Source organism: Ostrinia furnacalis, unplaced genomic scaffold (genome assembly GCF_004193835.3).
Source record: "Ostrinia furnacalis isolate ACB-3 unplaced genomic scaffold, ASM419383v2 OfSCF0867, whole genome shotgun sequence".
NCBI lineage: Eukaryota > Metazoa > Arthropoda > Insecta > Lepidoptera > Crambidae > Ostrinia > Ostrinia furnacalis.
In genome coordinates this window covers 353,922-371,173 of record NW_021131106.1, presented here as the reverse complement: position 1 = coordinate 371,173, position 17,252 = coordinate 353,922, and the positions used below count along the sequence as shown (strand labels likewise).

Sequence of the window (17,252 nt, the reverse complement as noted above, 5' to 3'; positions counted from 1 at the left end):
TCAACGCAATCATTTACGTTCTACAGTCATAGACAATGAAATCATCATTGGCTGTCAATCTGTCAGAATAGGAAAAAAATTGAAATTGTCTATTGACCAAAATTCACAAAAGAAGCATGACGATGAAGTTGTTCTATTAGTTTATTTATTGAAAAATTCAAGAGCTTAATAGTTTCGACAGCTGCCCCGTACTTTTACTGTGACACACTACTAATTTTCAATACGGCATGATGGTGGAGGGCTCGGCATTTACTCGGAACGATGTGTTCCAAATGGCTATACGTGTGGCGTTCGTATCTGCAGTCACATATTTCTCCATAAAGTGGCTCGTCAACCAGATCGATCCGACTTCCAAGAGCCGGAAGAAGGCCGAGGAAAGAGCCCGGGAGCAGTTACGCAAGTAAGTATCGATCGGGATGTTACACCATCATCATTGTAACATGGAAAATTCAAAATATCTTTCTACCAATGACTAGAAGAATGAATATTTGTTTACAAATTTATAAACCTTTTAAATTCTGAATGTTTTTCTTATTGTAACCTAAATTTTTGCGTGTAATATCATCAATACATACAATACGTATATAAATACGTGCAATACGCAATACCGTTTTAATAATTTCATTTTAATTGTTATTAAAGTTGGCCTTTAATAATTTCTAACTGAAAAAATATTGGATTCTAATTGGATATTGCTTTTATAAACTTAACTCTATGAGTGGCTGTGTTGTTTAATTATGTGAGTCTAATCTATCATCATGGATTCTACCCAAATGTTAATTTATCACCACTAAAATCACAATACATCATGTGTTTGTTTTCAACTAACTTAATTTTCAAATATCCAGTCAATCTTTATCGGAGCAGCCATTACATAGAGTTGCATGTGTTAAGGGTGTCTTGCAGAGCCGGGCTCAGCGGGAAGCACGCGCTGGCCTTAGACAAGCTCACCGACCACGAGATGATCATCGCGTCGCAGCTGGTTGTGCCCGATGAGATCAATGTAAGTTGATAGTATACTGACTGACAGACTAAGCCTAGGCGCAGACCACCGACTTTTAGTTGGCCGATAGTAATTGATCTGTATGGAGATGTATGAAAATGCGCATATTGTTTGGTATCGGCCGATTCTTCACACAAATTAGAATTGGGTATAAATTGATAGTTGTCAACCAACTAAAAGGCGGTGTTCTGCAGCTAGGCTAAGATTAAATACGCCTGATATAAGACCTACTTAAATTCAAGCCTGCTTATTTATTCAAAGTTTATGAATAACTAAATAGTTTTTGAGTTGTGTTCAAGTATTTATTTTTACTAATGAGATAGGAAATTTTTGCCTCAGGTTATGAAATGGTCCAAAGCCAAATGTTTTTTATGTAAACAACATCATAACAAGCTTTTAGTTATTACAATAGATGCTATTTTGCAATGTAAGTTTTTGTAGTGTGACTTTGTTTCAACCTATTTTCTACCTACTTGTATTTATTCAATCACAACAATTTATAATGCATTGGTTTGCCAACCGTAAAATGATAATAAAAAATATTTTGATCGTTACACTTCAATAAAGATAATATTTTTTATGGTGAAATGATTGATAGTAAAAAAAAATCTGCTTTATCAAAGTAAAGTTTATCACCTGTTCAAATAACTTGCCACCCTAAATTTTGTAATGCTACTAAAAATGTTATCATTTTGTAACGGTCTACTTTACCTGACTTACCCATTTGAATCTTAATCCCATGTGAAAATATTGATACCAGAAAAGAAAATTTAAGTTGTCATTGAAAGCTTCAAATTATACCAGAAACTAAATTAAATCAATGTTTAGTGCACTTTCACCTTTAGTGAATTTAGCAGGGCGACAAATGTGCGACAGTCGTGTTGCTAATCATTTCGTACTAAACACTTGTCCACTACATTTATCGAAACCGTTGGTTACCGGAGCGGTGATGTCGCGCTGCTATTTATTATTTGACGAGCATTTTCTGAAGGCATTAGCTGTTAAGGCCGCACTGTTGCAACTTGTTTGAATTTAACGCCCAACTGTGCCGATTAAGGCTTCCACAGACCAAACGCGGGTCAGAAGCAGTTTCAAATCAGTTGCAACGCGGGCGGTTGTCAAAAATTTAAATATTCGAAAACCGCTTTCAACGCGCTGTTACCGCCCTGGCTCCGGTGTGTCATGCTAATATGGCCGCCATAGTAATACAACAGCGCGGGCCCGCGCTCGCGCCGCTTCTGTCCTGCACCCGCGCCGCCTGGTTTGTCGTTCGGCAGTTGCAGTGCGGCGCGGTTGGAGCGCGGGCCCGCGTTCAAATTTGGTGTGACACACTTCAAAGAGTTTCTTGTATTACAACTTGCGCGGGCCCGCATTCAAACTGCGCTGCTACTGCCCCGCCTTTAATGCTGGACCTTTTATGCGTGTAGCAACCTCCATGCCTCCATACTATCGTTTGTCCAATAGCCCCTCAAAACTAAACTGGCTTATCACCTCTGCAGGTGAACTGGAAAGACATAGCCGGCCTAGACAACTTGATCCAGGAGTTGCGCGAGACGGTGATCCTGCCGATCCAGAAGCGCGACCTGTTCGCCGACAGCCGCCTCACGCAGCCGCCGAAGGGGGTGCTGCTGCATGGACCCCCAGGTATGATGTCGTAGGAAAGGATCGTGGCTATTGTTACTAGTGTTTATTTATTTGAACACCAACAAGGTTACATTGAGGCTTCACAAAACTAACTATAAAAAATGTCACTTGTAAAATGCAAACTTAATTATAGGTGAAAACATCATGCGTTAGAGACTAAAGCAACAGCAATTAGGGGTTAAAAAAACTGAAAAATATTTAATATGGTGTAAAGAAGTCCCTATGCTTGTTCAAATCGGTGAGCCGAACTATCGATAGTAAAACTATCGAAAGTTTTCATCTGAAAAAGCCTTATCTATCGATTGGCCTATCGATAGTATCGACATACTGTCGATAGCTCAAAACGAGGCAATACTATTGAATATGTGCAATACTATCGATATTATAGATAGTATCGATACTATCGATAGTTTATTCTTCACGAGCAACAATACTATCAGTACTATCAGTAGGTGATCAAAGGACACTAAATTGTCACTGGAAGTGGACTTTGATCACCTGGGTCATCAAAGCCAGGTGATCAAAGACCTAAAATTCGACATTGGCGGAAATAAACCTTCCATAGAGGTGGTTTGGTCATCATCATCATTTCAGAGACTGAACATAGGTCTCCCCTAATGATTTCCATATTGCCCGGTTGGTATCGGCCTGCATCCAGAGCCTTTCTGCTACCTTTATAAGATCCTCAGTCCACTTTGGTGGACGTCTCACGCCGCGTTTTTTGGTACTATCTTGACATAGGAGTGGACAAATGAGAAGGAATCGTGGCTGTTGTCACCCTCCGGTGATACAGGCGATGATGAAATGTAACCAGTGGTCTCCTCTGATACGATTCGGTAGGGATTGGGAAAAAAACACGTAGGTGACAACTGGGAAGAAATTGGACATGGGGACAAAGCTATTAAGGAAACTAGCTTTCCGCCCGCGGCTTCGCCCGGGTGGTTTTTTCATCACGAAATTTGTCTATCACAGAAAAACTTTATCGCGCGCATCCCTGTTTCAAAAACCGGGATTTTTATCCTGTGTCCTTTCCCGGGACTCAAACTATCTCTATGCCGAATTTCATCAAAATCGGTTCAGTGGTTTAGGCATGAAAGCAAGACAGACATACAGACAGACGGACAGACAGACAGACAGACGGACAGACAGACAGACAGAGATACTTTCGCATTTATAATATTAGTATAGAAGTATAACAACACTCGTAGACAGCTCGACGACGGCTCGAAACAACCCAATCTCTCAAATGTGATGCGATATCAAATATCTTCTACTGTTTCGCCTCGCCTCGCTTTGAAATAGCAGCATCCGAAATTAGTTTTTATCTTATTTTACGAAAAAGTGTCTTTTATAAACTATTTTTTTATATGCAAATTAATGTTGAATGCCTTGGCATTTGCGTGACGTACGTAACTGTTGGAATATTAATAATATTTCATTTAATTAGCCTGTAAAGGTCACGGTCTATATTTATATAAACTATACATCCTCTATACATGCAAGTATTTGATGTATAGACGAGGAGCATGCACATTTGACATTTCATAATTTAGTTTTTCGTCGAAACATTAAGTCAATCCTCGGTCTTGTTAACTCCCCTATTTTAGACATTCTATCAAAATTCATCCTAATTAATAAAATAAAACTATAATAAATGTTCACGTCTCCCCCTCTCCACTAACTATTTTGTTTCCCTTTCTCCCTCCTACTACTCACCTTGTTGTCTGTTCCCTTGTTTTTTTGTGATTTTATTATGTTTATACTAACTGTGTTGTCTTATCTGTGCCGTTGTGTTTGTCTGTTTTAGGTGTGCACGCTAGACTATACCTAATAGCACTCAAACCCAAGGTTTATAACTTTTTATACCGTGTAATGGCTATGCTCACGTGACATTGGCAAACGTGGAAACACAATAGCCATAGAGGAGAAGAAGAAGAAGAACATGTGAAATGAATGAAAAGTTTCATCCACTGCTTGTGGGGGCAACTATTCCAACTGGCTTCTTGACTAACGTTTACTTGCGTTCCTTTTCCATCTGTCAAGGATTTTCACAGCCGCTAGTACAATGGTATCGTAAACCAAAATCACTGAGCAGTTACGTAACATGTATGGTACCTTACCTCATACGAGATATGTACAAAACGATCTTGACCGTGTGCCAAAGGCTTTAACTAGCTAACAAATTCTGTAACTGGATAGTAACTTGATGATCTGGTGAAGTTTGTGGGCAGCAGGTGAACCGGTTGTTGTGGAAATCCTTAAGACACCTTAAAGACTTTTAGTCGGCCGATAGTTTGGTCGGGCTCTTGATCAGTATAAGCATATAAGTATGGAAGTGCGCACACTACATCGATATCGACCGATTCCTCATACAAATTGGAAGCCGACTAAACTATCGACCGACAAAAAGTCTCGTTAAGGAGGGCTTTATCCAGCAGTGGACGTTTTGCTGAAACGAATGATTAGATCATTTGACTCCTTACTGTTACTGACTGGTCTCTTTTATGTTATAAAAAGATGTAAATAGTTATTTTTACGTTTGTGTGCAGGTTGCGGCAAGACCCTGATCGCCAAAGCGACGGCCAAGGAGGCGAACATGAGCTTCATCAACCTCGACGTATCTCTGCTTACGGACAAGTGGTACGGCGAGACGCAGAAGCTGGCCGCTGCCGTGTTCAGTCTGGCTGTTAAACTGCAGCCGTGTATTGTTTTTATTGGTGAGTTGTCTTTTCCAACAGATTTTAAGCATTAAGAACTATTTGCTCCATTGCTGCGACTGTTGTGTAGCAAGGATCTACAGCTTGATTAAATTGGTATTGAAATTGACGTAACAGAAAATGAACAGGCAACTGGAACTGAACTGGGACAGGATTTCTGAGGTTTTGTTTCGATAAAGATTAAGGATGTTTCTGAGTACTCAAAAATTGTGACTTGTGTTTTGAGCGTGCATGTAATAAGAAAAGTGTATAAGAGTAGTATAGTTTATTCGCTTGAGGTTTTGATCGCACGATCGAAAGAGTACCTATTTTATTGACATCATTTCGTATTGTTATGTTTCTATGTTTAGAAACACTTGTTTATTATCTACAACAGTTTAGTCTATTGTCTAGATTTTTGGATCCATTTGATCACACAACCAAAAGAGCACCTTATTGCACGTGTTAATAAGCCCCATTGTCGCTTGCAGACAAAATCGAGAGACTCGATTTGATTTTTGGGTCCTATTTTGATCACACAAGCAAAAAAGAACCCTATTACTACCATGATTAAGGATCATAACCGCTTGCAGACAAGATCGAGAGACTTGATTTGATTTTTGGGTCCTATTGTGATCACACAACCAAAAAAGTCCCCTATTGCTACCATATTAAGTACTATAAAAGACTATTGAATGGATTTTTCGATCATATTTCGAATCACACAACTAAAAAAGTACCTTATTGCCACCACATTAAGGATCATAATCGCTTGCAGACGAGATCGAGTCGTTTCTGCGTACGCGCACGGCGCACGACCACGAGGCAACGGCGATGATGAAGACGCAATTCATGTCGCTGTGGGACGGGCTCATCACCGACCCCGCCTGCACTGTCATCATCATGGGTGAGCAAACTTAGTGCTTGCACACGTTGACTCGCGGGCGCGGTGACGAAATATCAAACATATGTAGTGATTCCAAGTGTTCACATACGAAACGCACGTGCGGTCTAACTAGCGGGCAAGCTAGCGACTGGCGCGCGCGGATCGCTCGCGGTAATTTCAACGCGTGAAGATGTTTGTGTGTGTTCATGTCAAACTAGCGGCGGCGCGCGCGTTTCACTCGCGACGTCAGGTAAGTTCAACCAGTTTGATCTTGTCGCTAGAAACGATAGCACGTTTTTATCATGTCGTTCAATACAGAAGAGTTTATTAGTGCTATTCAGGCTAGAACTCCTATTTGGCAAAGTAAGTCATCATATGAACAGAAATGTTGTTTAGTTGATAACGATAATATTAATTAAATTAAATAATAAAGAGGAACCTTGTTTGAATTTGATTTTGATTGAAAATTATAAATTACTTACTAAGAAAATCTTTTTTTAAACTCACCTTATAGTTACAAAACACCAATTCTAATTTTTAGCATCTCCCACTTTAGGTATGAATTTTCGGTTAAAAATAAAAGATCGTCGTCCATAATTCGACCTCTGACAATACGTCACAATCGCGCGAACGCCTGGTCGTCAATATGAACACGAGCTCGCGACGTTACCCGCGCCCGCGCGTGCCTACGTGAACAAGCACTTAGTGTTCATCATCATTCCAGCAACAGAACGTCCACTGCAGAATATAAGCCTATTTTACACGAGGAAATGCTTTGCGCATATACCCCGGGCCACGAGGGCAGCCGGTTATATGGGACTCTCAGAGGGGCGGGGCTTATCTACTAAAACCGGCTACCTAAGTAAACTCCGACAAACATTACTTCGACATTACGTTACTCCGACACTACTGAATAACAATAGGACTTTACTTCGACACTACACTACTCAGACAAAGGCGAATATCCTTTCTAACCCCGAGGTAACGTTTGTCGGAGTTAAATTTTTCAGCCACTAAAATCTCATGGGATCCTCTACTTTCGCGAATTGAAGACGGATGCTCTGAAGCGCGCGCGCCTTTTCACTCACTTTATAGAGGGCGTTCTCCTCCCGAAGGGTGCTCGCTGTGAGGATAGGCTTCTTCCAATGGTTTCCAGATTGCCCGTTACTGTTAAGCTTCATCAATTTATTTATTTATTTAGAAAGCTGCTTGAAGGCTCACAGAAAATCTGTTTTTGTGTGAAAGAAGAACAAAAATATTATAATTTTATAACTAAACGCACGCTAATTAGCTTGCTAAAATTATAAATCTGGTCAGTGTAGGCTGAATCCCCCACTTGCAATTGGTAAATTGAAGAAAGGCGTGCTCCTACAGTGAAGATTAATGACCGGATAATGATGATTCGAAACACTACAGTTTGTACTCAAAAACCTCTTCTAATGTTTAGGAGCCAATACACACAATAATCTGTTCTATCCCAGCAATTTAACCCTTAACCAGGCTCTGGTATCCACAGAGACCACATCAATTTGAACCTTATACTGTGAAGATATTATTAAAAACCAATGAGGGTTTTTGCGAATGAAAGACCCGCTAGATGGCGGGACGTGGATGTAGGGTCTGACTGCTGCGTGATTGGTGGATTTTGACATATCTGTCAATGTCATGTCAAAAATAACCAATCATGCAGCATTTGGACCTCGCGTCTACGTATTGCTATCTGGCGGATTTTTCATTCGCGAAAACCCTCATTACTTTTTTTTAGGCTTGGTAAAGGGATAAAGTTGAAGTTGACTTGCATTGCAGGAGCGACGAACCGGCCGCAGGACCTGGACAAGGCGATCCAGCGCCGCATGCCCGCCACCTTCCACGTGCCCATGCCGAGCGACGCGCAGCGCGAGCGCATCCTGCAGCTCATCCTGCGCTCCGAGCCCGTGGCGCGCGACGTGAGTCATGCAGGACCTGCACGAGGCGATCCAGCGCCGCATGCCCGCCACCTTCCACGTGCCCATGCCGAGCGACGCGCAGCGCGAGCGCATCCTGCAGCTCATCCTGCGCTCCGAGCCCGTGGCGCGCGACGTGAGTCATGCAGGACCTGCACGAGGCGATCCAGCGCCGCATGCCCGCCACCTTCCACGTGCCCATGCCGAGCGACGCGCAGCGCGAGCGCATCCTGCAGCTCATCCTGCGCTCCGAGCCCGTGGCGCGCGACGTGAGTCATGCAGGACCTGCACGAGGCGATCCAGCGCCGCATGCCCGCCACCTTCCACGTGCCCATGCCGAGCGACGCGCAGCGCGAGCGCATCCTGCAGCTCATCCTGCGCTCCGAGCCCGTGGCGCGCGACGTGAGTCATGCAGGACCTGCACGAGGCGATCCAGCGCCGCATGCCCGCCACCTTCCACGTGCCCATGCCGAGCGACGCGCAGCGCGAGCGCATCCTGCAGCTCATCCTGCGCTCCGAGCCCGTGGCGCGCGACGTGAGTCATGCAGGACCTGCACGAGGCGATCCAGCGCCGCATGCCCGCCACCTTCCACGTGCCCATGCCGAGCGACGCGCAGCGCGAGCGCATCCTGCAGCTCATCCTGCGCTCCGAGCCCGTGGCGCGCGACGTGAGTCATGCAGGACCTGCACGAGGCGATCCAGCGCCGCATGCCCGCCACCTTCCACGTGCCCATGCCGAGCGACGCGCAGCGCGAGCGCATCCTGCAGCTCATCCTGCGCTCCGAGCCCGTGGCGCGCGACGTGAGTCATGCAGGACCTGCACGAGGCGATCCAGCGCCGCATGCCCGCCACCTTCCACGTGCCCATGCCGAGCGACGCGCAGCGCGAGCGCATCCTGCAGCTCATCCTGCGCTCCGAGCCCGTGGCGCGCGACGTGAGTCATGCAGGACCTGCACGAGGCGATCCAGCGCCGCATGCCCGCCACCTTCCACGTGCCCATGCCGAGCGACGCGCAGCGCGAGCGCATCCTGCAGCTCATCCTGCGCTCCGAGCCCGTGGCGCGCGACGTGAGTCATGCAGGACCTGCACGAGGCGATCCAGCGCCGCATGCCCGCCACCTTCCACGTGCCCATGCCGAGCGACGCGCAGCGCGAGCGCATCCTGCAGCTCATCCTGCGCTCCGAGCCCGTGGCGCGCGACGTGAGTCATGCAGGACCTGCACGAGGCGATCCAGCGGTCCACAACTTCGAGTGTAGAGTCGTCCAACCTTCAGAGGAGTGTGTGCAACACGGACAATTTGACATGATTTTTGTGTTGGAGGAGGCCTTTTTCCAGCAGTGGACATGATTTGGCTGAAACGAACGGACGATATTTTGCATATAACGTTTATCGTGTCTTTTTCTATCGACGATTTTCTTACTAGTCCCATTATACTTACCTCGTTTCATCATAAAATATTCCTTTCAGATCGACTTTAAGCGCCTAGCGTCGGCCACAGAAGGCTTCTCGGGCTCGGACCTACATGAACTGTGTCGCCAGGCCGCTGTATACAGAGTGCGGGACTTAGCACGTGACGAGATGCGCCGCGACAACGAACAGGTGTGTATACACACGAAACACCTTTTATATGACACCTGCCTATCGGATAGGGTATCTCGGTATTCCGGGATCCCGCATCATTTTTTAGTCCCGCGTGCTGCGGGATTACGGGTGCGGGATCCCGCGGGATTTGCGGGACTGTAAAGATATCTCACATTTACATATAATTCTTTAAAAGGAATACCACCGACTAGTGTGGAAGCCGAAAGAGCCTCTTCTGCTGCTGGCTATATTGCCTCTAAAATACGCTGCAGTTTGGCAGACAACACTTTAGACATACTATGTTTTCTTCGCAAATATTTCCAATTGAATGATAACAAAAATATGAAAGAAACTAAATAATTCTTATCATTCAGCTGAAACTGTTTTTTTCTATTGTACTTGATTATATTTTTATATTTGATCTCAGTAATTGAAGTGTAATTTGATTGATCTCATTTAACGTTAATTAAAGTGAAATTACGTTGATTTAATTTGATTAATGTAGGTATTGTTTTATTTGCCTCACATAATATTTTTCATAATTATATGCGGGATCCCGCCAATACCGGGATCCCGCGGGATTTGAATTCCAACTCCCGCCAATACCGGGATCGAGCATGGGGTGCGGGATTGGAAGCCCTAGCCTATCCTATGCTTTGCCTAGATCGGGCTTCGGTAACATCATAGTTAAGTTTACTCAAACCGGTATTCAAGAAGTTGTGGCTAGCTGAATTGTTCGTTAACTTGCATTGTGAAACGCGAGTGCGCGCGAGTTGTAGTTGGACTCAAACCTTTTTAGGGTTCCGTAGCCAAATGGCAAAAAACGGAACCTTTATAGATTCGTCATGTCTGTCTGTCCGTCCGTCCGTCCGTCCGTCTGTCCGTCCGTATGTCACAGCCATTTTTTTCCGAAACTAGAGCTATACTGTTGAAACTTGGTAAGTAGATGTATTCTGTGAACCGCATTAAGATTTTGATGCAAAAATAAAAAAATAATAATAAATATTGGGGGCTCCCCATACTTAGAACTGAAACTCAAAATTTTTTTTTTCATCAAACACATACGTGTATCTATGGATAGGTCTTCAAAAATGATATCGTGGTTTCTAAAATATTTTTTTTCTAAACCGAATAGTTTGCGTGACAGACGCTTCCAAAGTGGAAAATAGTTGGTNTAAAATAAGAAAATGAAAAATCTAAAAAAAACATGATGTACATTACTATAAAAACTACCAACGAAAATTGTTTTGAACAAGATCTAGTAAGTAGTTTTTTTTTAATACCTCGTAAATCGTAAACCGCTTATTACCGCGTAATCTTTCATACAAATAAATTAAAAAAAAAATAATTTCATAAATCAATGGTACGGAACCCTTTTTGCGTGAATCCGACACGCACTTGGCCGGTTTTTTATTACAGTGTGCGAATTCGCGCTCGCGATTTGACAAACAAACCGACTAGCTCTGAGATCCTATGTACGAGGGGTGGCTGAAAAGTTTTGAGCCTAAGTATCTTCAAGTGTTATTATGGACTCGCGCTAAATTTAATTAATTTGCCAATAACCTCCTTAGTATATGTACAAAGTTTCATTTCATTAGCGTCATCAGTCTTTTAGTAATTCATCCGTAAACAACATCATGTCTCAGTCATCCGCGCAATGTACGAAATTGAAGTACACAGTTGTCATAAAATACCTCAAAAAGAGGAACAAAACGCTGACGGTATCATTTGAAGAGATGTCTACAGTTTATGGGGAGTCTGGGCCTTCATTTGCCACCATGAAAGATTGGATCCGATAGTTCAAGCATGGCAGGGAGTCGCTAAAAGATGACCGCAAGTCAGAGCGGCCAGATTTCGCCATTATCGAATAAAATAATGAATATTTAAAGAATATTGCTTTAGAGATCAGTGAATTAAGCTGTGACATATAGCTGAAGCCATAGGCATTAACAAGGAACGTATTGGCGATATTTTTCATACTCATTTGCACATGAAATAGGGGTGCGTGCGATGGGTGCCAAAAATGCTCACGCCGTTCGACAACCAGCGTCGAGTCACAACTTCGCAGGAGTTTTAGGACATCTTTGGCCATACTCCTAACAAATTTTTTTCTCACATTGTCACTATTAATAAATAATAGATCCGGCAGTACGATCTAGAGTCAAAATAAGAGTCAATGCAATGGATTCAAAAGGGAAAACGCCGCCGCGGAAATTCAAAGTGGAGCGATCGACACCCAAGCTCATAGCCACTATTTTTGGGATTGTGGACAAATTTCATTCATTGACTACCTACTTAAAAAAACTACAATAAACGGGGATTATTATGCTGTACTGCTGATAAAAGTGCGTCAAGTGGTTGTTGAAATATTAAGAGGCAAACTGGCGAAAGGAAATCTGTTATTGCAAAACAATTCGCCCGCGCACACCGCGCATTTTGCATGGCTTGCCCCGGGTAAAACTGGATTTCAAGAAATTAATTACCCACCACACAGTTTAGTCCAAATCCCTAGCTATTTTGTCTAATTCTCAAATTGGAAAAAAGACCTCCAGGAACATAAATTTTTGAGTGACAAAGAAATGAAAGCGGTGTTAAAGGCTCATTTCGAAGGCAAAGATTGCGAATTTTTTTTCAGTGGGTTAAAAGCTCTTTTACACAAATGTAAGAAGTCCATTGTAGTAGAGGGAGATTAAATAAAAAAATAAATTTTTTATACTTTTCTATCGGCATTTTTAATACCCTAGGCTCAAAACTTTTCAGCCGCCCCTCGTATTTGGATACTGAAAAACTTTGCGGGTAGAAAGAACTGTAACTTTACAACAAAAGAACTGTGTGCAGCGGTCTCTGGTGGCCTATCCCTGGCTATTTTTGAGAATTATGCCTGAGGTATCGGTTGCAAAAGTAGTAGTTAGACTAATTGATTTGTTACGAGATTTTAGTACATTTTACGTTGTAAACTTTGTAACGTTGCAGTTCAGCTGTTTTTCACGAATTGATTTTCTTACTCGATATTTGGATTTAGGATACCACTAACGACATCTATTGGCGTGATTTAGAAGCAGTTTGCAATAGATGGCGCTTTTTGCTCAGTCAATTCAAATATACTATTTTAATGAAACATTTCCTAATTTTTTTATTTTGATTATTCTATTTTTAAATAGAATATTTTCAGTGTTCTGGAAATTGTTTTTCATTAGTACATAATTTACTTTTTTAAGCGGCGAAACGAAACGTCTCGCGATGTCGATGGACTCGCGACTGTCAGTTGAGCTGTCAAATCACTTTGGAATTTTGGTCGATTAGGAATTATGTTTCATTAAAATAGTATATTTGAATTGACTGAGCAAAAGCGCCATCTATTGTAAACTACTTCTAAATCACGCCAATAGATGTCGTTAGTGGTATCCTAAATTTAAATATCGAGTAAGAAAATCAATTTGTGAAAAACAGCTGAACTGCAACGTTACAACTTAGCAGTTGCGTTTCCTAATAAATACTTATTTTCTTTCTCCTCAGAGCAAAACCAGCCAGAAATCCAACCATACAGAATCCGACGACGAATACGTAGACGCCGTGCGCCCAATCACCATGGAAGACCTCCGCCTCTCGCTGGCAAAACTAAGGGAGTCCAAACTGCACTGCGGCACTCTCCCTCCAAACATGCGGATAGAGCTTGACTAGACCCTATAATAAGGGGGTAGAGTCGACTTTGGAACGCCATGGGACTGTAAGAATTGTAACTTAGTACTCAGTTAGATAATCGACTCTTTTCCCGGGGAGTACAGTCGACTTTAGAATGCCGTGGAACTGTGTAAACCAAGTGTAGTATAGTACTCGATTAGATTCTTTTCCTGGGGAATAAAGTCTACTTTGCAACGCCATGGGACTGTAAGTATTGTAACTAAGTACTCGATTAGTTCGATTAGATTCGACTCTTTTCCCGAAGAGTAGAGTCGATTTTGCAATGCCGTGAGACTGTAAGACGTCTGTAGTATATTATTTTACTAGATTAGTTCTCGATTAGACTCTCTTCCCGGTGGATAAAGTCTACTGTAGAACAGCATGGAACTGTGTGTACCAAGTTTTGTATGGACTCTGTCCTCTGGGGATAAAGTCGACTTTGGAACGCCATGGGACTGTAAGATTTGTAACTTAGTACTCAATTAGATAATCGACTCTTTTCCCGGGGAGTAAGGTCGATTTTGCAATGCCGTGGGACTGTGCAACACGTTTGTAGCATATTACTTACCAAGTTTTGTATGGACTCTGTCCCCGGGGGATAAAGTCGACTTTGGAATGCCATGGGACTGTAAGAATTGTAACTTAGTACTCAGTTAGATAATCGACTGTTTTCCCGGGGAGTAGAGTCGATTTTCCAATGCCGTGATACTGTAACACGTCTATAGCATATAACTTTACTAGATTAGTTCTCGATTAGACTCTTCCCGGTGGATAAAGTCTACTTTAGAACAGCATGGAACTGTGTGTACCAAGTTTTGTATGGACTCTGTCCTCTGGGGATAAAGTCGACTTTGGAACGCCATGGGACTGTAAGATTTGTAACTTAGTACTCAATTAGATAATCGACTCTTTTCCCGGGGAGTAAGGTCGATTTTGCAATGCCGTGAGACTGTAACACGTCTGTAGTATATTACTTTACTAGATTAGTTCTCAATTAGACTCTCTCCCCAATGGATAAAGTTTACTTTAGAACGGCATGGAACTGATACCAGTTTTGTATTTGCATAGACCGTCCTTGGGGGATGAGTCGACTTTGGAACGCCATGGGACTGTAAGAATTGTAACTTAGTACTCAATTAGATAATCGACTGTTTTCCCGGGGAGTAGAGTCGATTTTCCAATGCCGTGATACTGTAACACGTCTGTAGTATATTACTTTACTAGATTAGTTCTCGATTAGACTCTTCCCGGTGGATAAAGTCTACTGTAGAACAGCATGGAACTGTGTGTACCAAGTTTTGTATGGACTCTGTCCTCTGGGGATGAAGTCGACTTTGGAACGCCATGGGACTGTAAGAATTGTAACTTATTACTCAGATAATCGACTCTCTTCCCGGGGAGTAGAGTCGACTTTAGAATGCCGTGGAACTGTGTAAACCAAGTTAGACTCTTTTCTTGGGGAATAAAGTCGACTTTGGAACGCCATGGGACTGTAAGTATTGTAACTAAGTACTCGATTAGTTCGATTAGATTCGACTCTTTTCCCGAAGAGTAGAGTCGACTTTGCAATGCCGTGAGACTGTAACACGTCTGTAGTATATTACTTTACTAGATTAGTTCTCAATTAGACTCTCTTCCCGGTGGATAAAGTTTACTTTAGAACGGCATGGAACTGATACCAGTTTTGTATTTGCATAGACCGTCCTTGGGGGATGAGTCGACTTTGGAATGCCATGGGACTGTGACATGTAACTTAGTATTCGATTAGACTCTATCCTTGGATGATAAAGTCGACTTTAGAATGGTACGAGACTGCACCACAATAGACATGTTGACACCACCAATCAATTGACGTACTGTTTAAAACTGTCAAAACGAAACTCTCCCATAGATTTTGTATGGCACTACAAGCAAGTGACGTCACTATTTTGTCAACTCAATCAAAATATTTTTTTCAATTACAATGCGAACAAAAATTGTAATTTACAGGTAATTTAAAATTTATTAAGTTTTTAAGACCAGAATGAAGGGTCTTTTTAGAAAACTTGTGGTTTCGAATTATTGGGGTATGGTGTCAAACTGTCTATTCGTAACTTAGAACTCAACTACACCCTATCCTCGGGGATAAAGTCTACTTTGGTACGCCATGGGCATGTGTTTGGACACAATTGTAGTTATAGTACTTGATTTAAGATCCTATCTCCAGGAAATAGAGTCGACTTTGGAATGCGATGTGAAAGTGTAACTTGTGTAAAGTCGAATGGATTGATGATAACTGTGTGAGTGAACTTCTTTTCGCCTTTTTTGTCTCGTGACGTCATTGTTGCCATGCTAAAGTACCGGTTTTTGGTTTGGGATTAGAAGATCTATGGTATAACAGTGTTGCCATGTTGGAATAACGGTTTTGAGAAAATATTTTTGAGTGTAGCAATACTGTAAATTGTTGGCTTGGAATCACGTCATAACCTATCGTATATCGTGGTCAACTCATAAACCCAAAGTTCCTTAGTACTGCACTATTTATGCCTAATATTTGTACTATAAATCACTAACATGTATGCATGAGACAGATTTTTACAGATTTACTAGGCCATGAATCATATAATTTACGATCATCTTGACCTATTTCATTTGTGACCTTAGTTGGCGAATCTTGAAGTTTGATTGCGGCCTTATAATCGGCATTGTAGTTTTTGGATGATGAAGAAGTATCCTTGTTGGATCATATAAGCACAAAATGTCTTAAAGCTGAAATTCGGTTCTTAAATTATTTCTTTAAGAGTCTATAGTCGAAATGAAATTGTTCTACTTCTTGTCGCGTCGACAACAAACCTACACAGTGGCAGCCTAAAACTCCGCCACAAGAGTGGCGTTGTCAGTAGACTTCATTAAAATCTTCCATCGTGCAGTTGTTTGGGCACGAAATGGTCATGAAATTGTTGTTAAATAGTAATTTAAAACTTCAAAATCACTGCTTCGACAGCTTGAAAATATCAATATGGAGCAATATTCGTTGTTACCAGTAAATGTAAGTGTTATGTTTAAATACATATCTAAAATGTGAGTGTGATGTGTTGGTACTTAGAAAAGTGTGATTTGTTGTGAAACACAGTAATTATCTGAGTAATTCAACCGTGAATATCCGAAGTTCAGACCAGTGTTGAAGTGAGTTTCCATCAGAAGTGATTTTGTGTGAAAAATGTATTTATTTGTTTGTTGCTCCGAAATAGCTGCGTCCACCGAAAACTATTTCTTGTGTGATTGAGCATTGTTACGCCTGTTGGAACCTTACTTTCAGACTGGTTAGTGTAATATAATAATTACGAACTACTAAGATGATAGTGTGGCAAAATGGATTTTTTTTTGCATTAAACACAATGACGACATAAATGTGAATTACACACAAAAGGCAATAGACAATTACTATTAGCAATAGCTGATGCTGAAATAAAAAACGGGGGATAAATTGCAATAGGACATAATATTATTGGGTGCATGAATGAAATGACAAAGATATTGGATTCTAAAGTAGATAGGGTGTAGATTCTTAGATTAATAAATATTCTGGAACATAACAGCTATGAATGAATGTTAATCCAGTTAATGATGTCAAATCTAGTACCAATTGAACGTCACTGAAAAATAAGTGTATAAATCAGCAGTAGATTCAGAGAACTGATGTAAAATTATACGGCGTTTTCCAAACGCAAAATGAAATTGCAAAGTTGTAAATATTTTGCTAGATTTGTTTTTATTTAAAATATATTATTGTATATTATTCGCAGCGCCTAGAGAAACCAAGTTATGCTCGACCATAT

At 41.8% G+C, this 17,252-nt stretch overlaps 1 protein-coding gene across 3 annotated transcripts; it reads left to right on the top strand.

Moving 5' to 3' along the window:
- Positions 1-81: 81 nt before the first annotated feature.
- Positions 82-14,805, top strand: nmd (no mitochondrial derivative). 3 transcript variants are annotated; one of them, XM_028301078.1, is made up of 8 exons: positions 84-400; positions 907-1,003; positions 2,503-2,647; positions 5,197-5,364; positions 6,122-6,250; positions 8,036-8,175; positions 9,640-9,771; positions 13,270-14,805. In XM_028301078.1, the coding sequence occupies exons 1-8, from the start codon at positions 228-230 to the stop codon at positions 13,432-13,434; spliced, it is 1,149 nt and encodes a 382-aa protein (XP_028156879.1). In that variant the 5' UTR covers positions 84-227; the 3' UTR covers positions 13,435-14,805. The 3 variants fall into 3 exon arrangements, with proteins under 3 accessions (XP_028156880.1, XP_028156879.1, XP_028156878.1); XM_028301077.1 differs by having other exon boundaries at positions 228-400; positions 895-1,003; XM_028301079.1 differs by lacking the exons at positions 9,640-9,771; positions 13,270-14,805 and adding an exon at positions 8,201-9,120 and having other exon boundaries at positions 82-400; positions 895-1,003; positions 8,036-8,067.
- Positions 14,806-17,252: the final 2,447 nt, after the last annotated feature.

Bases quoted from the DNA above. Each gene is read 5' to 3' on its own strand.
- nmd (XM_028301077.1), top strand. From the start codon at position 228: ATGATGGTGGAGGGCTCGGCATTTACTCGGAACGATGTGTTCCAAATG. The intron at 8,176-9,639 runs GTGAGTCATGCA...TATTCCTTTCAG, and splicing joins CCGAGCCCGTGGCGCGCGAC to ATCGACTTTAAGCGCCTAGC. The intron at 9,772-13,269 runs GTGTGTATACAC...CTTTCTCCTCAG, and splicing joins TGCGCCGCGACAACGAACAG to AGCAAAACCAGCCAGAAATC.